General features: G+C 41.6%; 1 protein-coding gene across 1 annotated transcript in view; it reads left to right on the plus strand.

Annotated features, from left to right (window-relative positions):
- Window positions 1–23,807, plus strand: part of LOC311130984 (obscurin-like) — a gene marked incomplete at both ends in the record, with an annotated part of 77,361 nt that extends 53,554 nt beyond the window's left edge. The window contains 9 exons of the mRNA XM_084163822.1: window positions 17,284–19,024; window positions 19,363–19,485; window positions 19,889–20,056; window positions 20,175–20,280; window positions 20,456–20,695; window positions 20,972–21,189; window positions 21,659–21,755; window positions 23,277–23,426; window positions 23,627–23,807. Of these exons, the coding sequence (XP_084019948.1) occupies window positions 17,284–19,024; window positions 19,363–19,485; window positions 19,889–20,056; window positions 20,175–20,280; window positions 20,456–20,695; window positions 20,972–21,189; window positions 21,659–21,755; window positions 23,277–23,426; window positions 23,627–23,807 (3,024 nt within the window). The remainder of the gene's footprint in view (window positions 1–17,283; window positions 19,025–19,362; window positions 19,486–19,888; window positions 20,057–20,174; window positions 20,281–20,455; window positions 20,696–20,971; window positions 21,190–21,658; window positions 21,756–23,276; window positions 23,427–23,626) is intronic.
- Between the last annotated feature and the right edge of the window lie 1,369 nt (window positions 23,808–25,176).

Here is a 25,176-nt window from a genome sequence, read left to right on the forward strand (position 1 = left end):
GGTAGTGTATGTAAATAAGTTATTTCTGTTTTTTTATTTGTATAAATTTGCACACAAAAACCTGTTTTTGCTTGGTCAATATGGGGTGTTGTGTGTAAATTGATGAGGAAAATAAACAATTTAATCCATTTTAGAATAAGGCTGTACTTTCCGAATGCACTGTATTTGGTTGCTTCTATCTTTATGTATTGCCTTTATGTATTGCCTTGTCATCAACTTCAATTTCAATGTTACTCCGTTATAGCCTAGTTTGTTGAATAGCCTACAGAAACATAGCCTAGTTTGTTAAATAGCCTACAGAAACAAAATATTATCTTTGCTAAATACGTTGAACATGTTTTCAGTCCACATTGATATAAGTAATTGCATGTCTTCAATATGGAAATATTGTCCACTCACCGTTATACTGCTCTCAAATATAATGTTTTAATAACATAACGGAACCATTTTACAGATCGCATTCACACTTCTCCAGAAATAGCAGACGGATCCTAAATTCCATTGCATGCCAGCTGGACGTTCTCATCATAAAGCCAGGATGGTGAATCATTCTAAAAAGGTTAGCCGTAGCACCAGCCGGAAATAGAGTAAAAGTCACCCAGAAAAATACTACTGGAGTAAAAGTCTAAAAGTATCTGGTTTTAAATGTACTTAAGTGCTCTTTAGAAAAAACGGATTTCAGTCTTGGAGGTGTGTTTACTGACTGATTCCGCGTTTGGTTAATGATGTTAGTCCTCCATGAGACACTGTAGCCTATTTCACTTCCTCAAAATCCCCAGAATGAATCTAAGATAAAATCTGTAATTAATTTTGATGTTTTTCCCGAGGATGTTTTAGTTGAGCAATTTTGGTAAATGGTGAAATAAGTATAGCCAGTTATAATTGTAATGGCTTAGCAGATAATAAGAAAAGAATAACAATATTTACCTGGCTCAAAGAGAAGGAATATAATATATATTGTTTACAGGAAACTCATTCAACAATTCTAGATGAAGTTGTGTGGAAAAAGGAGTATACTTCTCCCATGGGCAAAGAAACTCAAAAGGGGTTATGATATTAATTAACAGTAATTTTGATCCGAATGTGCAAATTGTCCAAACAGATCCGCAAGGTAGATGGATGATTTTAAATATATTATTGGACTGTAAACAGATATGGCTCATTAACCTTTGCGGACCAAATAATGATGATCCATGCTTCTTTGAAAATATATATAATCAATTATCAACCCTGCAAGCAATACAATAGTATTTTGTTATGGTAGGAGATTATAATACTGTTTTAAATAGCTCAATGGACTAAATCACACTACAAACTATCACGCTCATTCTCTTAAGGAAATCATGAATGTAATGGATACATTAGAACTAGTGGATATATGGAGGCTTAAATATCCTGACCTAGTGAGATATACACTGCTCAAAAAAATAAAGGGAACACTTAAACAACACATCCTAGATCTGAATGAATGAAATAATCTTATTAAGTACTTTTTTCTTTACATAGTTGAATGTGTTGACAACAAAATCACACAAAAACAAAATCACACAAAAATTATCAATGGACATCAAATGTATCAACCCATGGAGGTCTGGATTTGGAGTCACCCTCAAAATTAAAGTGGAAAACCACACTACAGGCTGATCCAACTTTGATGTAATGTCCTTAAAACAAGTCAAAATGAGGCTCAGTAGTGTGTGTGGCCTCCACGTGCCTGTATGACCTCCCTACAACGCCTGGGCATGCTCCTGATGAGGTGGCGGATGGTCTCCTGAGGGATCTCCTCCCAGACCTGGACTAAAGCATCCGCCAACTCCTGGACAGTCTGTGGTGCAACGTGGCGTTGGTGGATGGAGCGAGACATGATGTCCCAGATGTGCTCAATTGGATTCAGGTCTGGGGAACGGGCGGGCCAGTCCATAGCATCAATGCCTTCCTCTTGCAGGAACTGCTGACACACTCCAGCCACATGAGGTCTAGCATTGTCTTGCATTAGGAGGAACCCAGGGCCAACTGCACCAGCATATGGTCTCACAAGGGGTCTGAGGATCTCATCTTGGTACCTAATGGCAGTCAGGCTACCTCTGGCGAGCACATGGAGGGCTGTGCGGCCCCCCAAAGAAATGCCACCCCACACCATGACTGACCCACCCCCACACCGGTCATGCTGGAGGATGTTGCAGGCAGCAGAACGTTCTCCACAGCGTCTCCAGACTCTGTCACGTCTGTCACATGTGCTCAGTGTGAACCTGCTTTCATCTGTGAAGAGCACAGGGCGCCAGTGGCGAATTTGCCAATCTTGGTGTTCTCTGGCAAATGCCAAACGTCCTGCACGGTGTTGGGCTGTAAGCACAACCCCCACTTGTGGACGTCGGGCCCTCATACCACCCTCATGGAGTCTGTTTCTGACCGTTTGAGCAGACACATGCACATTTGTGGCCTGCTGGAGGTCATTTTGCAAGGCTCTGGCAGTGCTCCTCCTGCTCCTCCTTGCACAAAGGCGGAGGTAGCGGTCCTGCTGCTTGGTTGTTGCCCTCTTACGGCCTCCTCCACGTCTCCTGAGGTACTGGCCTGTCTCCTGGTAGCGCCTCCATGCTCTGGACACTACGCTGACAGACACAGCAAACCTTCTTGCCACAGCTCGCATTGATGTGCCATCCTGGATGAGCTGCACTACCTGAGCCACTTGTGTGGGTTGTAGACTCCGTCTCATGCTACCACTAGAGTGAAAGCACCGCCAGCATTCAAAAGTGACCAAAACATCAGCCAGGAAGCATAGGAACTGAGAAGTGGTCTGTGGTCACCACCTGCAAAATCAGTCCTTTATTGGGGGTGTCTTGCTAATTGCCTATAATTTCCACCTGTTGTCTATTCCATTTGCACAACAGCATGTGAAATGTATTGTCAATCAGTGTTGCTTCCTAAGTGGACAGTTTGATTTCACAGAAGTGTGATTGACTTGGAGTTACATTGTGTTGTTTAAGTGTTCCCTTTATTTTTTTGAGCAGTGTACATGGCGGAGACTCAATCAAGCTAGTCATTTTTTTTTTTTTATTAATATTTTTTTTTTTTTGGGGGGGGGGGGGGTAGATCAGCTTAATATTGCAGATAGATTGTAACTTCCATCAATGTAATTGTCTGCATCACTTCCAATCCCCCATGTTTTTTATATATATACTCCCCTTTATTACTTTTCAACCCAGCCATTCTTTCCCTACTTGGGGTAAATTAGTGAACAACAATGCTTAGGCCTCTACTTCCAGCTTATACAGTGAGGGAAAAAAGTATTTGATCCCCTGCTGATTTTGTACTTTTGCCCACTGACAAAGAAAGGATCAGTCTATAATTTTAATGGTAGGTTTATTTGAACAGTAAGAAACAGAATAACAACAAAAAAATCCAGAAAAACGCATGTCAAAAACATAATAAATTGATTTGCATTTTAATGAGGGAAATAAGTATTTGACCCCCTCTCAATCAGAAAGATTTCTGGCTCTCAGGTGTCTTTTATACAGGTAACGAGCTGAGATTGGGAGCACACTCTTAAAGAGACTGCTCCTAATCTCAGCTTGTTACCTGTATAAAAGACACCTGTCCACAGAAGCAATAAATCAATCAGATTCCAAACTCTCCAGTTGCAATGATCATGAGAACGGTGAGGAATCAGCCCAGAACTACACGAGAGGATCTTGTCAATGATCTCAAGGCAGCTGGGACCATAGTCACCAAGAAAACAATTGGTAACACACTACGCCGTGAAGGACTGAAATCCTGCAGCGCCTGCAAGGTCCCCCTGATCAAGAAAGCACATATACAAGGCCGTCTGAAGTTTGCCAATGAACATCTGAATGATGAATGATTCAGAGGAGAACTGGGTGAAAGTGTTGTAGTCAGATGAGACCGAAATGGAGCTCTTTGGCATCAACTCAACTCGCCGTGTTTGGAGGAGGAGGAATGCTACCTATGACCCCAAGAACACCATCCCCACCGTCAAACATGGAGGTGGAAACATTATGCTTTGGGGGTGTTTTTCTGCTAAGGGGACAGGACAACTTCACCGCATCAAAGAGACGATGGACGGGGCCATGTACCGTCAAATCTTGGGTGAGAACATCCTTCCCTCAGCCAGGGCATTGAAAATGGGTCGTGGATGGGTATTCCAGTATGACAGTGACCCAAAACACACGGTCAAGGCAACAAAGGAGTGGCTCAAGAAGAAGCACATTAAGGTCCTGGAGTGGCCTAGCCAGTCTCCAGACCTTAATCCCATAGAACATCTGTGGAGGGAGCTGAAGGTTCGAGTTGCCAAATGTCAGCCTCGAAACCTTAATGACTTGGAGAAGATCTGCAAAGAGGAGTGGGACAAAATCCCTCCTGAGAAGTGTGCAAACCTGGTGGCCAACTACAAGAAACGTCTGACCTCTGTGATTGCCAACAAGGGTTTTGCCACCAAGTACTAAGTCATGTTTTGCAGAGGGGTCAAATACTTATTTCCTTCATTAAAATGCAAATCAATTTATAACATTTTTGACATGCATTTTTCTGGATTTTTTTGTTGTTATTCTGTCTCTCACTGTTCAAATAAACCTACCATTAAAATTATAGACTGATCATTTCTTTGTCAGTTAGCAAATGCACAAAATCAGCAGGGGATCAAATACTTTTTTCCCTCACTGTACTTACTATCTACATTTTATGGACACAGTCAATTTTACAATAATTCTATTTTATTTGTTTTTGCTCCTGAACTTCTTCTACTCTCAACCTCTACGATCATTTTCATGATGTCCATCCGGTTTGCTTCTATATGCCATATCATTCTAACTGTGCTCTTTCCCAAAAGCTCCCAACATACAACCTATATACTTATTATGGACACAGTATGCTTACATTATTAGTTATCTTGTTATTATTTGTTGTTATTTGTTGTTAGTCCCATCCTTCAACACCTCCCATCTATCTCTTAACACCATCCATATAGGATTTCTATTTGCCATTTATATATTTCAACTGTACTGTGATGTTTTACAAAAGTTCTGAACCTTTCTATTCTCATTGCTTCTACAGATTGTGAATTAAAAATAAACATTTTTGCTAAAAGTATTATTATATTATTGATCGATTGACTGTGACTTTTCAGATCACCCAGTAATGCTATCTGCAAGGTTAGCTCCAGGTAAATATTGCAATCCTTTAGCCATTCCTGGACCTGTGTCCAAAAACAAGCTACAAATGGACAGAACCAAAACAAATGCTCTAATGATTCTGTCTCTTCACAGCAAAATCTGCAGAGCTGGGAAGATTGTATCCCCCATATAAATAACATTCTATTGGTAGCAATAATTTTGTATAATAATTTAAATTGAAAGATTCTAAGTTTTGAATCCGGTGTCGTTTTGCGTGTCAGTTCATAAACACTATGCCCTGGGATCGGTACGTCAAAAATCTCTTCCCAACTATTTTGCAATCTATATGGGACGGGTGTCAATCCTTTGGTCCTTAAATGAAACTGATATACTTTTTTATTTATCACAGTTTTCCTTAACCAATTATGTTCTTTAATGCAAGGCCGACAGACAAGTTCCTTACTTTCTCCCCCTTCCACTTTCCTCTTCCATTTTTGCGGTAAGGCTGCAATTATTTGGTTGTAATTTTGGGTAGAGCAGACATTTCCATATGTTTTTGTTAGCTGCATGTGCGACATAACTCCACCAGTCCTACCGATGATATCATTTACGAAGATTATACCTTTTTTAAACATTTTGTCAAAAAATAAAGGTTTTTTGTCAATTAGTATATTTGAATTTAACCACAATATTTGTTGCATTATTTGTGCTGTCGTTTCTGGAGGATTAAATTGAAATTGCAACCAACTTTCTATGGCTTGTTTTAGAAATAGTGATATTTGGGAGATGATTTCCTTTTCAAATAACTGAAAATGAGTGGTTGTAATCTGAATAAAGGGAAAAAGGCCATTCTTGAACATTGGGTGAGACAATCTTACTAATTTGCTAGAGAACCAGTTCGGATTTAAGTATAACGTTTGTATGACTGAAGCTTTTAGTGATAGGTCTAATGCTTTAATATTTAATAATTTCTGTCCTCCGAATTAATATTCATTATATAAATAGGCCCGTTTAATTTTGTCTGGCTTATGGCAAATAAAATTGAATATTTTTTTCTCATATAATTTAAAAAACTGTTCGCTAGGCGTAGGCAAGACCATAAGCAAATAGGTAAACTGGGATAATACTAAAGAGTTAATCAGGGTGATTTTTTCACAAATTGACAGGAATTTACCTTTCCATGGTAGCAAGATCTTATCTATTTTTGCTAACTTTCTATTAAAATGTATTGAAGTGAGATCATTTATTTCCTTTGGGATATGTATTCCGAGTATATCCACATCACCATCAGACCATTTTATTGGTAAACTACATTGTAATGTAAAAATTGTATTTTCTAGTGATCCAATATGTAATATAGTACATTTGTCATAATTTGGTTGTGATCCAGAGAGGTTAGAAAATGTATCTAGATCCTCTATGAGGCTGTGGAGGGATTCTAGTTGTGGATTTAAAAGAAAACATGAATCATCAGCGTACAATGACACCTTTGTTTTTAAGCCCTGGATTTCTAATCCTCTGATATTATTATTGGATCAGATTTTAATAGCTAACATCTCGATGGCCACAATAAATAGATATGCCGATAGTGGACAACCTTGTTTCACTCCTCTTGACAGTTTAAAACTTTCTGAGAAATAGCCATTATTTACTTTTTTACACCTAGTGTTACTATACATGATTTTGACCCATTTTATAAGAGATTCTCCAAAATTGAAATGCTCCAGGCATTTATATATAAACCCCTGTCGTACTTTATCAAATGCCTTTTCGAAGTCTGCTATGAATAGCAGTTCTGGTTTCCCAGATTTTCCATAGTGTTCTATTGTTTCCAATACTTGCCTTATATTATCTCCAATGTATCTTCCATGTAAAAAATATGTCTGATTAGAATGAATAATATCCAACAATACCTTTTTAATTCTATGTGCTATACATTTTGCTAGAATTTTTGCATCACAACACTGAAGTGTAAGGGGCCTCCAATTTTTAAAATGGACTGGATCTTTATATTTTCCACTTGTATCCTGTTTCAGTAATAATGAGATCAGACCTCTTCTTGAGTGTCAGATAATCTACCATTTACATAGGAGTGGTTAAAACATGCTAATAATGGTCCTCTTAGTATATCAAAAAAGGTTTGGTATACCTCAACTGGTATGCCATCCAACCCTGGAGTTTTCCTGGACTTAAAGTCTTTAATTGCATCCAGAAGTTCCTCCTCTGTAATTTCACCTTCACATGAGTCTTTCTGTATGGCTGTTAATTTTACATTATCAATAGAAAAAAAATCTCTACAATTTGCTTCAGTTAGAGGAGATGGAGGCGACTGAAAAGAAAACATATAAAACTTAAAGTACTTTGTTTCCTCCTTTAAAATATCATTTGGTGAATCATGGGTGACTCCGTCAATTGTAACCAGTTTCATTAAATAATTTTTGGTAGCATTCCTATGTTGAAGATTAAAAAATAATTTTGTGCATTTTTCCCCATATTCCAACCAGTTTGCTTTATTTTTATAATATATTACACTTGATCTTTCTTGAATAAGTTTCTCCATTTCTTTTTGTTTTTCCTCTAATTTATTCTGAGCCTCTATGTTACAGTTTTTATTGCCATCTATCTGTTCTGTTAGACTTTCTATTTCCTTTGTTAGTATAAACTCTTTTGACCTAAATTGCTTTTGTTTTCGAGATGAGTGCTGAATTGCATGGCCTCTAAAGGCACATTTAAAGGTGTCCCATACAATAAGGGGATTTGCTGTACCTATGTTATGTTGGAAAAAGTCAGTTATAAATTCCTTTGTTCTAATTATAAATAAATTATCATCCAATAGGCTTTGATTAAATTTCCAATGTCCTCGCCCACGTGGAAATTCAGTAAGAGTAATGTATATGCCAATTATGTGATGGTCCGACCGCATTCTGTCCCCTATCAACACTTTTTAAAACTTTTTCAAGCTAGTCATCTTGACTTCTTTCTTATGTCATTCTCGTTGGCACCAAAGTTTAAAAAGTGTTGATAGTGGACAGAATGCGGTCGGACCATCATATAATTGGCATATACATTACTCTTACTGAATTTCCATGTGGGCGAGGATATTGGAAATGTAATCAAAGCCTATTGGATGATAACTTGTTTTTAACTAGGACAGAGGAATTTATAACTGCATTTTTCCATCATAACATAGGTACAGCAAATTCCCTTATTGTATGGGACACTTTTAAATGTGCCTTTAGAGGCCATGCAATTCAGTGCTCATCTCAGAAACAAAAGCATTTAGGTCAAAAGAGTCCATACCAACAAAGGAAATTGTCACGGTTTCGGCCGAGGCTGCTCCTTCTCCTTGTTCGGGCAGGCTTCGGCGGTCGTCGTCTCCGGAGTACTAGCTGCCACCGTTCTATGTTTCTATGTTTGATTGGTTTTGTCTGTTTTGCTACACCTGTTCCTTATTAGTGTTTATTATGCGTCCTATTTAGTTCTCTTGAGTTTGGTCAGGTGTTGTGTGTAATTGTTCTTTGTCACGTTGTGTGCTAGTTCGTTTATTCTGTTCTCTCTGTATTTTGTGTTTGAGAGAGAGTTCCGCACTTTGTGCGCCTTAGCATACTTTACTGTTGTGCGTAAAGTTCGCCTGTAGCCTGTTGCCGTGTGTGGCTCGTTTTTGGACTTTACTAAAGACGCTGTTCGAAACCTCTGTGTGTGCTGCGCCTGATTCTACACAACCTCTACACTCAACCCTGACAGAAATAGGTCTAACAGAACAGATAGATAGCAATAAAAACTGTAACATAGAGGCTCAGAATAAGATAGAGAAAAAAACAAAAAGAAACTTAAGGAACTTATTTGAGAAAGATCAAGTGTAATATATCATACAAATAAAGCAAACTAGATGGAGTATGGGGATTTCTTTTAAATCTTCAACATAAAATTGCTACCAAAAATAATTTACTGAAACTGCTTTCAAATGACGAAGTCACCCATGATTCACCAAATTATATTTTGAAGGAGGAAGCAAAGTACTTTAAGCATATGTTTTCTCCTCTAACTGAAGCTAATTGTATGGATTTGTTTCTATTGATAATGATAATTTAACAGCCATACAGAAATAAACATGTGAAGGTGAAATTACAGAGGAGGAACTTCTGGATGCAATTAAAGACTGTAAGTCCGGGAAAACTCCAGGGTTGGATGCCATACCAGTTGAGGTATACCAAACCTTTTTTGATGTACTCAGAGGACCGTTATTAGCATGTTTTAACCACTCCTATGTAAATGGTAGATTATGAGACACTCAAGAAGAGGTCTGATTTCATTATTACTGAAACAGGATACAAGTGGGAAATATAAAAATCCTGTCCATTAAAAAAATTGGAAGCCCCTTACACTTCAGTGTTGTGATGCAAAGATTCTAGCAAAATGTATAGTGCATAGAATTAAAAAGGTATTGTCGGACATTATTCATTCAAATCAGACAGGTTTTTTACATGGACGATACATTGGAGATAATATAAGGCAAGTACTCGAAACAATAGAACACTATGAAAAATCTGGGAAACCAGGCCTGCTATTCATAGCTGACTTTGAAAAGGCTTTTGATAAAGTACGACTGGAGCTTATATATAAATGCCTGGAGCATTTCAATTTTGGAAAATCTCTTATAAATTAGATTTAAATCAAATGTAGTAACCCTAGGTGTAAAATAGTAAATAATGGCTATTTCTCAGAAATAAAAATATTTTTTTTACATTACCAAGTAGTTTACCAATAAAATGGTCTGATGGTGATGTGGATATACTCGGAACACATATCCCAACAGAAATAAATGATCTCAATCCAATACATTTTTATAGAAAGTTAGCAAAAATAGATCTTGCTACCATGGAAAGGTAAATATCTGTCTATTTGTGGAAAAATCACACTGATTAACTCTTTAGTATTATCCCAGTTTACCTGTTTGCTTATGGTCTTGCCTACGCCTAGCAAACAGTTTTGAATTTATGTGAGAAAAAAATATTCCATTTTATTTGGAACGGCAAGCCAGACAAAATTAAATGGGCCTATTTATATAATGAATATGAATTCAGAGGACAGAAATGATTAAATATTAAAGCATTAGACCTATCACTAAAAGCTTCGGTCATAAAAAAAGTTATACTTAAATCCGAACTGGTTATCTAGCAAATTAGTAAGATTGTCTCACCCCATGTTCAAGAATGGCCTTTTTCCCTTCATTCAGATTACAACCTCTCACTTTCAGTTATTTGAAAAGGAAATCATCTCCCAAATATCACTATTTCAAGCTATAGAAAGTTGGTTGCAATTTCAATTTAATCCTCCAGAAACTACAGAACAAATAATGCAACAAATCTTGAAATTAAACCCAAATATACTAATTGATAAAAAAAAACATTATTTTTTGAATAAAAAGATGTATAATCTTCGTAAATTATATCATAGGTAGAACTGGTGGAGTTATGTCGCACATGCAGCTAACAAAAACATATGGAAATGGAAAAGGAAAGTGGAAGGGGGAAAAAGTAAGGAACTTGTCTGTCGGCCCTGCATTAAAGACCATAATTGGTTAAAGAAAATTGTGATAAATATAAAAGTATACCAGTTTAATTTAAGGACCAAAGGATTGACAGCTGTCCCATATAGATCGCAAAATTGTTGGGAAGAGATTTTTGATGTCCCGATTCCATGGCAAATGGTTTATAAACCGATACATAAAACGACGCCGGATTCAAAACGATTTTAATTATTATATAACATTATTGCAACCAATAGAATGTTATTTATATGGGGGATACAATCTTCCCAGCTTTGCAGATTTTGCTGCGAAGAGACAGAATCATTAGATCAAATTGTTTTGGTACTGTCCATTTGTAGCTTGTTTTTGGTGTCCAGGAATGGATTAAGGAATGCAATATTTACCTGGAGATAACCCTGCAGATAGCACTACTGGGTGATCTGAAAAGTCATAGTCAATTGATCAATAATATAATAATACTTTTAGCAAAAACATTTATTTTCAATTTACAATCTGTAGAAACAATGAGAATAGAAGGGTTCAGAACTTTTGTGAAACATCACAGTACAGTTGAGAAATATATGGAAAGTAGAAATCTGATATGGATGGTGTTAAGAGATAGATGGGAGGGATTGAATGGAGCTGAAGGTTGGGACTAATAACAACTAATAACAACAAAATAACTAATGTAAAACATACTGTGTCCATAATAAGTACAGTGGGGAAAAAAGTATTTAGTCAGCCACCAATTGTGCAAGTTCTCCCACTTAAAAAGATGAGAGAGGCCTGTAATTTTCATCATAGGTACACGTCAACTATGACAGACAAATTGAGATTTGTTTTTCTCCAGAAAATCACATTGTAGGATTTTTAATGAATTTATTTGCAAATTATGGTGGAAAATAAGTATTTGGTCACCTACAAACAAGCAAGATTTCTGGCTCTCACAGACCTGTAACTTCTTCTTTAAGAGGCTCCTCTGTCCTCCACTCGTTACCTGTATTAATGGCACCTGTTTGAACTTGTTATCAGTATAAAAGACACCTGTCCACAACCTCAAACAGTCACACTCCAAACTCCACTATGGCCAAGACCAAAGAGCTGTCAAAGGACACCAGAAACAAAATTGTAGACCTGCACCAGGCTGGGAAGACTGAATCTGCAATAGGTAAGCAGCTTGGTTTGAAGAAATCAACTGTGGGAGCAATTATTAGGAAATGGAAGACATACAAGACCACTGATAACCTCCATCGATCTGGGGCTCCACGCAAGATCTCACCCCGTGTGGTCAAAATGATCACAAGAACGGTGAGCAAAAATCCCAGAACCACACGGGGGGACCTAGTGAATGACCTGCAGAGAGCTGGGACCAAAGTAACAAAGCCTACCATCAGTAACACACTACGCCGCCAGGGACTCAAATCCTGCAGTGCCAGACGTGTCCCCCTGCTTAGGCCAGTACATGTCCAGGCCCGTCTGAAGTTTGCTAGAGTGCATTTGGATGATCCAGAAGAGGATTGGGAGAATGTCATATGGTCAGATGAAACCAAAATAGAACTTTTTGGTAAAAACTCAACTCGTCGTGTTTGGAGGACAAAGAATGCTGAGTTGCATCCAAAGAACACCACACCTACTGTGAAGCATGGGGGTGGGAACATCATGCTTTGGGGCTGTTTTTCTGCAAAGGGACCAGGACGACTGATCCGTGTAAAGGAAAGAATGAAAGGGGCCATGTATCGTGAGATTTTGAGTGAAAACCTCCTTCCATCAGCAAGGGCATTGAAGATGAAACGTGGCTGGGTCTTTCAGCATGACAATGATCCCAAACACACCGCCCGGGCAATGGAGGAGTGGCTTCGTAAGAAGCATTTCAAGGTCCTGGAGTGGCCTAGCCAGTCTCCAGATCTCAACCCCATAGATAATCTTTGGAGGGAGTTGAAAGTCCGTGTTGCCCAGCGACAGCCCCAAAACATCACTGCTCTAGAGGAGATCTGCATGGAGGAATGGGCCAAAATACCAGCAACAGTGTGTGAAAACCTTGTGAAGACTTACAGAAAACGTTTGACCTGTGTCATTGCCAACAAAGGGTATATAACAAAGTATTGAGAAACATTTGTTATTGACCAAATACTTATTTTCCACCATAATTTGCAAATAAATTCATTAAAAATCCTACAATGTGATTTTCTGGATTTTTTTTCTCATTTTGTCTGTCATAGTTGACGTGTACCTATGATGAAAATTACAGGCTTCTCTCAATTTTTTAAGTGGGAGAACTTGCACAATTGGTGGCTGACTACATACTTTTTTCCCCCACTGTATAGGTTGAGAACATTTGTGAAAAAGAGCACAGTTTGGGGGATATGGCATGAGGAAGCAAACTGGATGGACATCATTAAAATGATTGGAGAGGTTGAGGGTATAGGAAGTTCAGGAGTAAAAACAAACAAAATATAATTATTGTAAAATTGACCGTGTACATAAAATGTATATAGTATGTATAAGCTGGAAGTAGAGGCCTAAGCATTGTTGTTCACTAGTTTAATCCAAATAGGGGAGGGGTGGTGGGGTTGGAAAGTAATAAAGGAAAATACATTTTTTTAAAGGATATGTATATAATTTATATGTATTTATATGAATGTATTTGTAAGGGTTGGTGTGAGGTGTGACCCAGGTGCGGTGCAGGATAGACAGTAGACAGTAGGCAAGGATGGTGAAACAAGGATCTTTACTGGTGGTCCCGAAGCCAGGATACAAAAATAACGGACTTAACACGATAAAAGAAAGGTGGAGCAAATAAGTCTCCAAAAACAGGCTGATAGCCAAAATACGAAATCGTAACCACGACTGAAATAATAAAGAAACAGGGAGAACACTTCTCGAGTACCTGTACATACTTCTCCGATCAGACACTGATTAGTACTGCTGAGCATAGAGAAACTAGCAGAGAAAACTGAGCAAGGGAACACAGGGAAGTGAGGGCATAAATACACATGTGAACATGTAGACACAGGTGACACCAATAGGATCATGATTAGTCCAGACTGTGAGTGAGGAGGTGCCTAAGGTTGTCGGAGGAGGAGGACACATAGTGGATCGCTCCGGAACTGCGACCCCCTCCTGTAACATGTATGTGTATATGTGTATTTATATATATATATATATATATATACAGTGGGGAGAACAAGTATTTGATACACTGCCGATTTTTCAGGTTTTCCTACTTACAAAGCATGTAGAGGTCTGTAATTGTCATCATAGGTACACTTCAACTGTGAGAGACGGAATCTAAAACAAAAATCCAGAAAAATCACGTTGTATGATTTTTAAGTAATTAATTTGCATTTTATTGCATGACATAAGTATTTGATCACCTACCAACCAGTAAGAATTCCGGCTCTCACAGACCTGTTAGTTTTTCTTTAAGAAGCCCTCATGTTCTCCATTCATTGCCTGTATTAACTGCACCTGTTTGAACTCGTTACCTGTATAAAATACACCTGTCCACACACTCAATCAAACAGACTCCAACCTCTCCACAATAGCCAAGACCAGAGAGCTGTGTAAGGACGTCAGGGATAAAATTGTAGACCTGCACAAGGCTGGGATGGTCTACAGGACAATAGGCAAGCAGCTTGGTGAGAAGGCAACAACTGTTGGCGCAAATATTAGAAAATGGAAGAAGTTCAAGATGACGGTCAATCACCCTCGGTCTGGGGCTCCATGCAAGATCTCACCTCGTGGGGCATCAATGATCATGAGGAAGGTGAGGGATCAGCCCAGAACTACACGGCAGGACCTGGTCAATGACCTGAAGAGAGCTGGGACCACAGTCTCAAAGAAAACCATTAGTAACACACTACACCGTCATGGATTAAAATCCTGCAGTGCACACAAGGTCCCCCTGCTCAAGCCAGCGCATGTCCAGGCCCGTCTGAAGTTTGCCAATGACCATCTGGATGATTCAGAGGAGGAATGGGAGAAGGTCATGTGGTCTGATGAGACAAAAATAGAGCTTTTTGGTCTAAACTCCACTCGCCGTGTTTGGAGGAAGAAGAAGGATGAGTACAACCCCAAGAACACCATCCCAACCATGAAGCATGGAGGTGGAAACATCATTCTTTGGGGATGCTTTTCTGCAAAGGGGACAGGACGACTGCACCGTATTGAGGGGAGGATGGATGGGGCCATGTATCGCGAGATCTTGGCCAACAACCTCCTTCCCTCAGTAAGAGCATTGAAGATGGGTCGTGGCTGGGTCTTCCAGCATGACAACGACCCGAAACACACAGCCAGGGCAACTAAGGAGTGGCTCCGTAAGAAGCATCTCAAGGTCCTGGAGTGGCCTAGCCAGTCTCCAGACCTGAACACAATAGAACATCTTTGGAGGGAGCTGAAAGTCCGTATTGCCCAGCGACAGCCCCGAAACCTGAAGGATCTGGAGAAGGTCTGTATGGAGGAGTGGGCCAAAATCCCTGCTGCAGTGTGTGCAAACCTGATCAAGACCTACAGGAAACGTATGATCTCTGTAATTGCAAACAAAGGTTTCTGTACCAAATATTAAGTTCTGCTTTTCTGATGTATCAAATACTTATGTCATGCAATAAAATGCAAATGAATTACTTAAAAATCATACAATGTGATTTTCTGGATGTTTGTTTTAGATTCCGTCTCTCACAGTTGAAGTGTACCTATGATAAAAATTACAGACCTCTACATGCTTTGTAAGTAGGAAAACCTGCAAAATCGGCAGTGTATCAAATACTTGTTCTCCCCACTGTATGACCTCAATTACCTTATATGGGGGATTGGAAGTGATGCAGACAATTTAGTTGATAGAAGTTACAATCTATCTGCAGTATTAAAGCTGATCTACCCCCTAAAAAATATATAAAAAAATAAAAGAGGGGGTCGGTGCAGTATTTCTCAAGTAAAGAAATGTGTGATGTGTTGTCTTATGTAAAAAAAGTTGGAGCTGCTGGGCAGGTCTGTCTCACTGTCTATGCTATTCAGTGGCAGTCGGTGCCGTTTATGGTTAGGGAGGACGATTTGTCTTTTATGACCATGGCCTTATTTCTATTACAGCATATTGGATGACTGTCATTTATATTCCATTCACCCAGCTCAATGTAACATCGATAGGTTTAGGTCACTACATGATACTCTAATTTAACCTAGCCTATGAATGAAAGTTCTAGCCACTGGGATTTTTGCTCATTCTTCAAGGCAAAACTGCTCCAGCTCTTTCAAGTTGGATGCGTTCCACTGGTGTACAGAAATCTTTAAGTCATACCACAGATTCTCAATTGGATTGAGGTCTGGGCTTTGACTAGGCCATTCCAAGACATTTAAATGTTTCCCCTTAAACCACTCAAGTGTTGCTTTAGCAGTATGCTTAGGGTCATTGTCCTGCTGGAAGGTGAACCTCCGTCCCAGTCTCAAATCTCTGGAAGACTGAAACAGGTTTCCCTCAAGAATTTCCCTGTATTTAGGGCCATCCATCATTCCTTCAATTCTGACCAGTTTCCCAGTCCCTGAGGGCGGCCCTCTCTTGGCAGGTTTGTTGTGGTGCCACATTCTTTCAATTTTTTAATAATGGATTTAATGGTGCTCCGTGGGATGTTCAAAGTTTCTGATATTTTTTTATAACCCAACCCTGATCTGTACTTCTTCACAACTTTGTCCCTGACCTGTTTGGAGAGCTCCTTGGTCTTCATGGTGCCGCTGGCTTCGTTGTGTCCCTTGCTTAGTGGTGTTGCAGACTCTGGGGCCTTTCAGAACAGGTGTATATATACTGAGATCATGTGACAGATCATGTGACACTTAGATTGCACACAGGTGGACTTTATTTAACAAATTATGTGACTTCTGAAGGTAATTGTTTGCGCCAGATCTTATTTAGGTGCTTCATAGCAAAGGGGGTGAATACATAAGCACGCACCACTTTTCCGTTATTAATTTTTTTCGAATTTTAATTTTTTTCATTTCACTTCACCAATTTGGACTATTTTGTGTATGTCCATTACATGAAAAATCAATTTCAATTACAGGTTGAATACTTTTGCAAGGCACTGTAGGTGCACAGGTCGAGAGAAAGATTTCAGTAATCAAGGTGACAGACAGTGACACATTAAATACCGCGTTGCACACTCTTGCCTGCTTCTGACTGATCTAGGGTGTAATCATTAGTCCAAACAGTTGCAAACGAGAGTTTCTATTGGACAAATTCAAGCATGTTTATCCCCATTTCTTTTCCGCTTGCTTCCATTTAAGAAACGTTTTTCAACAGAATTGGCAGAATGAATACACCCCTGATCACCCGCTCACTTTCATAGCAGCCACATACAAACAGCATGATCACTTTGCTCATTGTATAATTCCTGGCATTAGGGCTGGAAAATGCCAGTGCGCCTGTTTTACATGACAAAATTGCAAACTAACATGCATTTGACACCTGTGCATCCTTAGCGCCATATGAAAATAAAGCCTGCAGTCTTTTAACTCTGTCCAGTGCTTTCTTGTCTCTTCTCTCTCTTTATATCCAGTGTTTTCTGAACGGTCATTTTCCAGCTCTGTATGACCGCTCTGTCTTCCCTCTCACCTGCATTCTCTCCCCTCTCTACCCAGCGTTCTCTGACCTGCCTGGGCTCGGTGCTAATCCTGAAGCCCATCCCAGAGCTGCTCGATGCCCCTCTTCGGGAGACCTCCATCACAGCCCCCCGGGACCCCCATGAGCTCAGCAGCACCTCCATGAGCAGCGGCTCCTCCTCTGAGTACGACGAGGCCGACTCCTGGGACTTCTTCCATCACTGCACCACCGCCGACGAGGATGAGGAGGAGGAAGAATTCGACCCCGTCATGGAGAGAGCCAGGATCCCTGAGCCCTTTGCCAAACTGAAATTGGACGAAGAGGAGGAGGAGGAGGAGGAGGAGATGGGAGGACGGAGGAGCGTGCTGGAGAGGAGCATAAGCAGGCAGTCCGTAGGGTCCTCAGACGCCTCACAGCAGCCGACCCCCCAGAGGGAGAGGAGGGTCAGCCGAGACAGCAGCCCGTCCCTATACCTCTCCGAGGGGGATGATGGCTCCGCGTCCGGGAGTGAAGGAGGCCGCATCGCCAGGAGCAGCCTGATCCGCAGCACTTTCTACAACAGCTCCGCGCAGCTCTCGCCCATGTCCGCTCGTCACATGACCCTCAGGGACAAGTTCCAGGCCAAGAAGCAGGAGAGAGGCCGCAAGCCGCTCCGCAGAAGCCTTTCTAGCCGCCTCAACGAGCCTCTCATTGAGTACGTGGAGGACGAGGGAGAGACCAATCATGGGCAAAGGCGAGGGTCTTTGCAGTCGTCCATGCTCAAGTCCTGCTCCTTTGACAGCGGGGTCGGCCTCTCGCACAATGCACCACCGCAGAGGAGGAGCAGGTCTTTGGACGAGTACTCCCGACGCTCACCAGGATCCGCCAAATGCAAAGAAGAGGAGAGTGCTTTGAATCTTAAGGAGGATTTCACTGATGAGGAGGAAGAGGAGAAGAGCTTGGACGTTCCCCCTCCCCAAGTCAGAGGTTCGGTGGCAGTGGCTCCCACTCAGCTTATGGCCAGGCTTCAGAAACTGTGTGCAAAATCGCCCCATGCTGGTCCAGGGAAGAGCCCCAGACCAGAGCAGGAGAGACCAGGGGAGGAAGAGGCGGGGAACCTGGCTGGCTCTCATTACTCCTTGGCTGAGTCCCTCATCCTGGAGCATGGCTCTGAGGCCTCCAGCAGACTGGGCTCCTGTGAGGAGCTGTCCCACAGCTGCCCTGCAGCCACACACAGAGGGAGAGCAGGGGATGAGTATGATGACCAGGAGGAGCCCCTGATCACTCCATCCCCCTGCTCCCTGCTCCAGGGTTCTGAGGCTGAGGAAGCTGATCAGGAGCCCCAGCACCGGACCGGCCAACTTCAGATCCTACCGAGAAGGACAACCCACTCCAACCAGAACTCAATGGCCAGAAATAATGGTAAGGTAGAGAAGACGGCCATGCCGGTGAAACCCAGCCCCAGCCTGTCCTTCAAGGCCCCAGAGAGGCCCTCGAGGGCCAGCGATACAGAGGCACGACTCCAGAGGCACGCGTCCACCTCGGCCCTCCAGGCCAAACCACCCACGGGGAAGTCTCCCAGGATGTCACCCAAGGTTGGGTTGATGAATCTGTTCCGTAGGCAGTCCTGGGCGGGGCATTCATACTCGCAGCTGGAGGGCGTGGAGCATGGACCCACACTAGGGGAATTGCAGCCCAAAACCCCCACCATGTCACTCAGGAAAAAGATGAGGGCATCAGCCTCTAGCCTCACCAATCTGTTCACTAAATCGTCCAGCAAGGAGGACTTAACAAAGGGAGGTGAGCTACCATGCACTTTTAGTTTTGTAGACTTTTTAAAATGTTATCACTCTCATATAGTGGAAACAATCACAATTTCCACCCTTTATGTTTCTTGGTGCGATGCAGGGCCGATTGTAAAGGGTGCATCTCCTGCTCTACCTGAGAAAGAGGCGAGCCCTGGCTTGGAGAGTCCTAAAAAGAAGTCCAAATTATTTTCCTTTAAAATACCTAAAATACCTGCATTCAAGAAGAACAAAGGTGAAGTATATTTGGACTCAATTTGCAATCTATTCAGCAGGAGAGAGACTTTGTGTGTCTCTGCAAGTCTAATGTTTATCTTTCTGTTTTCTCTCCAGAGATGCCCATCCACCCCACCAGGCCTGATGTGCACCAGTTGGAGGCAGGTGGATTTCTGCTGGTATGGAGACCAGTGCAGTCCAGCGACCCAGTGGTTTACTGTGTTCAGTACAGCACAGATGGTACGAAAAACACTGCTTACAGATCACACAGATTTGTATATTGATTTTCCACAGGAATGTGTATGTCACAGGAGGTTGGTGAGGGGACGATGGCTCATAATAATGGCTGGAATGGAGTAAATGGAATGGTATCAAGCACATGGCAACTATGTGTCTGATGTGTTTGATATCATTCCATTCATGCCGTTCCAGCCATTACTATCCGCCCGTCCACCCCAATTAAGTGCCATCAGCCGCCGTACCACCAGCCGCCTGTGGTGTATGTGCAGTGAAGTGAAGCAACATTAAACTTAACAAGTTTAACACTGTCTACCGGAGTGGGCAGATGACAATGATGATGACGCACCTATTGCACATAAGATATTAGAATTATAGAACATTTGCATACTCTGTGCTGCCACAGGTGGGGAATGGAAGCTACTGTGTGAGGAGGTGACAGACAGTTGCTACGTGGTGAAGGACTTACCCAGAGGAGCAGGATACGTGTTCAGGGTGGGCTGCATCACCAAGAAGGGGGCAGGACCTTTCAGTGACCCTTCACCACCTGTTGTTATGGCAACCCATCCTGAAGGCAAGAAAATTATCTATGCTCCTTGTTTTATAGTAGTGTTTATTGATGAAAGTCTTTGGTGCTCTACCTCCCTTTTTGAGTCTGTGGCCAGAAATTATACTTCTCTTTTAATCTACAGAGACCCACATTCCCCTCATCCAGACCGAGTCCCCAGGATCACAGGGCAGTGGATCAAGAGATCAACCTAGCCACAAGACCTACAGCTTCCTCTCAGAGATCAACAGGTACTGAACAGTCAACACTGGGTTAGGAGAGTTGCAGTTTTTTCTAGACGACGTGAATGTGTACTCATTGAACATTTCTTTACTACTCATCTTTCCTTCACACCTGCAAAGTAGGCCTGTGTAGATGTGTGTGCAATCTCTCTCACCATCTCCCTCTCCATGTTGTTCATGTCAGGGGTCGTTTCAGCGTGGTGACCCAGTGCCAGGACAGCCAGAGCCAGCAGCTGTTTGCTGCCAAGATCACCCCCTACAGGCCAGAGAAGAGAGAGCTGGTGCTCAGGGAGTACCAACTGCTTAAGAGGCTCAACCACCCCCACCTGGTGCAGCTGCACACGGCCTACATTACCCCCCACTACCTGGTGCTCATCCAGGAGCTGTGTGCTGGCAGAGAGCTGCTCCACAACCTGGCTAAGAGGTCAGAAAGACACAGCATAGAAAATGATTGCTGCCTGCTTTACATTACAACATTACTTAGTAGTGTTTGGGGGTGTGCTAGCTTGTAGTGTTACCTGGCTAATGGGTTTTGGAATTTCCAGAGTATGGATGCAAAATGTGTTATTTACTGTACTTGGTGAAAACCACATGCAGAAGATGTCTTTTAGATAAATAAAAAGGCCATACCATGTTCTCCCTCCCTCCCTCCCTCCCTCCCTCCCTCCCTCCCTCCCTCCCTCCTTTTTCCCCCACACAGAGATCTGTATGCTGAACTCCATGTGGCAGAGCTGCTGGCTCAGATCCTGAGTGCTGTGGACTACCTGCACGGCCGCCGCGTCGTCCACCTGGACCTCAAGTCTGATAACATGCTGGTGACGGACCGCAACATGCTGAAGATCGTAGACCTGGGCTCCGCTCAGTCCTTCACACCCGGACAGACACTCAACATAGAGCACATTCAGGGACAAGAGAAAGGTACATCAAGAGAATGACTGGAAAGGATGAGCGGGGAGGATGAGTGGATGGGTGGATGGGGAGGATAGGTGTTACTGAACAAAAGCTTGCCTAACTTCATCACTCAACTTTTCTCCTGAAGAACACTTACATCCATCTTCCCATTTTACGCAGAGACTCCATTGTGTGCCTCTCCACAGACAACGGGCAGAAAAAGAATGGCAGATGGCAGTACGCTAACCCAATGTTAACTTTTATGCTTTTCCTAACCGTTACCCTAACCTCACCGAAACTATGCCAAACCTAACCCTTTTTCCTAAACCTAACCTTCACCATAACCTTAATTCATTTCGACCTCTATGTTCTGCCGCTGGAATATACACTTTCTTCCTTGAAAGATTCATTTTAATTTACTGGCACGTACTAATGGAAACAATGGAAAGTAAAACTCTTATGAAGAATGCCCTCTCTATCTGTCATGTTTTGCCAGTTTACATTGTCCTTCCTAAAGCTCCAGAAATCCTCGACGGACAAGGAGTCGGACCTGAGACCGACATCTGGGCTATTGGGGTTTTGGCTTTTATAATGTAAGTATAGAGGGGTTGTTCCACGAAATGAGTGCCTTTTGTGTCCCTTTAATATTTTAAGTAGAAATTGTGCACAAATATTGCATTTTAAAAGCCAGTTATATTAAATGAAGTGCCCTTACATATAGACCACATGGAAGATGCAATACATCTGACTTGCTAAAGTGCCAAAATTCAGCATTTTGACATATCCCTCTGTGCACCCTGTGTGACTTCTAGGAATATATTAACCCACTTAACCTGAAAATGTTTTCACCATCATTGTAAAGCCCTAATTAGTATGTTGTTTTGACAAAGTCATTTCTGGCGACTATTATTTATTTAATGTGATTAGTGATTCATAAAAATAAAAAAGGTCAACCCTGTTACGTGAACTGAACTCTCATTTTAATATGGTGAAACTGAGCGGGTCGAGCATAACAGGTTAACCCTGTTACCCATAGATAGACAGGCTAGAAATGTTTCAACAATGTCCTTTTTTTTGTGAAGCTTGCATTCAATTGCCCCTCCCTGTTGCACACAACACGCTTCCATTTCCACTGTCACAAGGGGATTCATGGCTGATGTAAGATCAACACTGTTACTTTACTTTGGTCTTAATAGGCCCTTACTATAGTGATTTTTTTTTTGAAGGGAAGACATGTTTTTTATTAAGTTGAACATGTGCTCTTTATGACAGAATGTAAAAAAAAAAAATCACCAAGTTACACTGCTGAAAATGCACCCAATTGGTGGAACGACCCAGAAAGGATTTAATTATTTTTGCAATAATTACACTTCTCTCTAATATTTAGAGTACTGATTGCCCTGGATGTGTAAGTTTTATCCTATATATCAGGTGTCAAACTCATTTAGCCCCGCAGGCCAAACTGGGTCTTCACAGTGGTCCAGAGGGCCGCACTTAAAATGTGTTATATTTCCTCGCGGCCAAAATGTGCAAGAAATTGTCCCATATCCATTGCTTTTGGAATTTTCGATGCTCCCTGACTATCTAGCATTCGTTTCAATGACTGTTAGCAAGCTGGACAGCATGAAGAGATTGTAAATGTAGATCCATCATCATTTTTACACAGTTTCAATTTGGTTTTAGTCATTTCAATGTCAATTAAGACCGTTTTTCAAAGAAAAACTGAAACCCCCTGCAGGCCAGATTGAATGGGCTCGCGGGCCGGATCCTTATGTGTGACACCCCTGCTATACAGCCATATTGCCATTTATTCCTCTGTTTCTCCTCTGATATGTCTATGTGAGGGGACTGTGAGGGGACACACACAAACACACACACACATTATTTTTGTTGTTGTATTGTTTGTATTATTATTATTATGTATTTTTATTTTGTATTGTTTGTATATCGTTGTATTTTAAATTTGTGTGACTGGCCTTGTCTATCAGCGTATCCGTGTTTTGTTATTTGTCATGTTTTGTGTTTTTTGTGGACCCCAGGAAGAGTAGCTGATGCTTCTGCAAAAGCTAATGGGGATCCAAATAAACAAATATGTCCTCCCTCTCACCACCTAGGTTGAGTGCAGATAGCCCGTTCCATTCAGACCTCAACTGGGAGAGGGACAGAAACATCCGGAAGGGGAAGATCCAGTTTGGCCGCTGCTACCCTGGCCTGTCAGAGGGAGCAATCAACTTCATGAAGAACACACTGAGCAACAAGGCCTGGTGAGTCCATTGACAACATCTCAGCCAACCAGGACCTATACCTATTGCCTTTTTGAGATAGCCAAGCACACCCAAAGTCGTTTCATTGTGGGGTAATTGATAGATAGTGTTAACATTATATGTTCCCCACTCCCTCTGAACAACCAGAACCAAACATTTCAGAATGTTCCTGATGTGTTTCGTCTGATGTGTTTCCTCAGGGGGAGACCCTCGGCGGCTGAGTGCCTCCAGAACCCGTGGGTAGGGGGCGAGCGGGCCCCCTCCAAACACAGAGACTCCATCTTGTGTTTCTCCACTGACAAGCTGCAGGCCTTCCTCAAGGAGAGAGAGGTGAAACGAGACCAGGTCCGCACCAAGCTGCAAGGGCCGTTCTTCCAGTGAACTGCTCTTCCAGTAGGACTGTTAGGAAATACAAATTAGCTGGAGCTGGATGAGATCTCTTCATAGCCCAGATCCTGATCACAAATATGTGATGTCTTACAAATGTTGACCTAAAGTGGAGAGTGGTCAAATGTGTACGTATTAATGGCTGCCTAGAGTTTTGTTAAAAGTTTATATGTCTGAATGAGTTGGACTTTGGCTTTGGTTGAATTACGGCGCCATGATATCAGGGACATTTTTAGTTAAATGCTTTATGCAAATACTGTTGCATGAGTTTGAAAACATGATGATATTGATGTGTAAATACATCATCCCTTTGAGTTTGCAGCATTGGACACTAATTACATTTTACATTTACATTTTAGTCATTTAGCAGACGCTCTTATCCAGAGCAATTTACAGTTAGACATTTATAATAACAAAGGCTGTTGCATCTAGCCATTCAGAAAATGTTTTTGTGTTTTTTGTGAATCTTGACAATATGTTTGTGGTTCATTAGCCAAAGGGAAAGATCAGAGGAGGGGCCCCTACCAGTATACAGGGCCCCTACCAGTATACAGCTTTGTCTCACAAAGTGAGGAACATTGAAATCCCTTTCGGTAGATACATATTTATAGACAGATTTTTATACAGTACCAGTCAAAAGTTTGGACACACCTACTAATTCAAGGGTTTTTCTTTATTTTAACTATTTTCTACATTGTAGAATAATAGTGAAGACATAAAAACTATGAAATAACACATGGAATCATGTAGTAACCAAAAAAGTGTTAAACAAATCAAAATATATTTAAGATTTTATATTCTTTAAAGTAGCCACCCTTTGCCTTGATGACAGCTTTGCACACTCTTGGCATTCTCTCAACCAGCTTCACCTGGAATGCTTTTCCAACAGTCTTGAAGGAGTTCCCACATATGCTGAGCACTTGTTGGCTGCTTTTCCTTCACTCTGCGGTCCAACTCATCCCAAACCATCACATTTGGGTTGAGGTCGGGTGATTGTGGAGGCCAGGTCATCTGATGCAGCACTCCATCACTCTCCTTCTTGGTCAAATAGCCCTTACACAGCCTGGAGGTGTATTGGGTCATTGTCCTGCTGAAAAAAAAAGCTAGTCCCACTAAGCGCAAACCAGATGGGATGGCGTATCGCTGCAGAATGCTGTGGTAGCCATGCTGGTTAAGCGTGCCTTGAATTCTAAATAAATCACTGACAGTGTCACCAGCAATGCACCCCCACACCAGCACACCTCCTCTTCCATGCTTCATGGTGTGAACCACACATGCGGAGATCATCCGTTCACCTACTCTGCTTCTCACAAAGACACAGCGGTTGGAACCAAAAATCTCAAATTTGGACTCATCAGACCGA

This window comes from Coregonus lavaretus (genome assembly GCF_964263955.1).
Source record: "Coregonus lavaretus genome assembly, chromosome: 6".
Lineage (NCBI taxonomy): Eukaryota > Metazoa > Chordata > Actinopteri > Salmoniformes > Salmonidae > Coregonus > Coregonus lavaretus.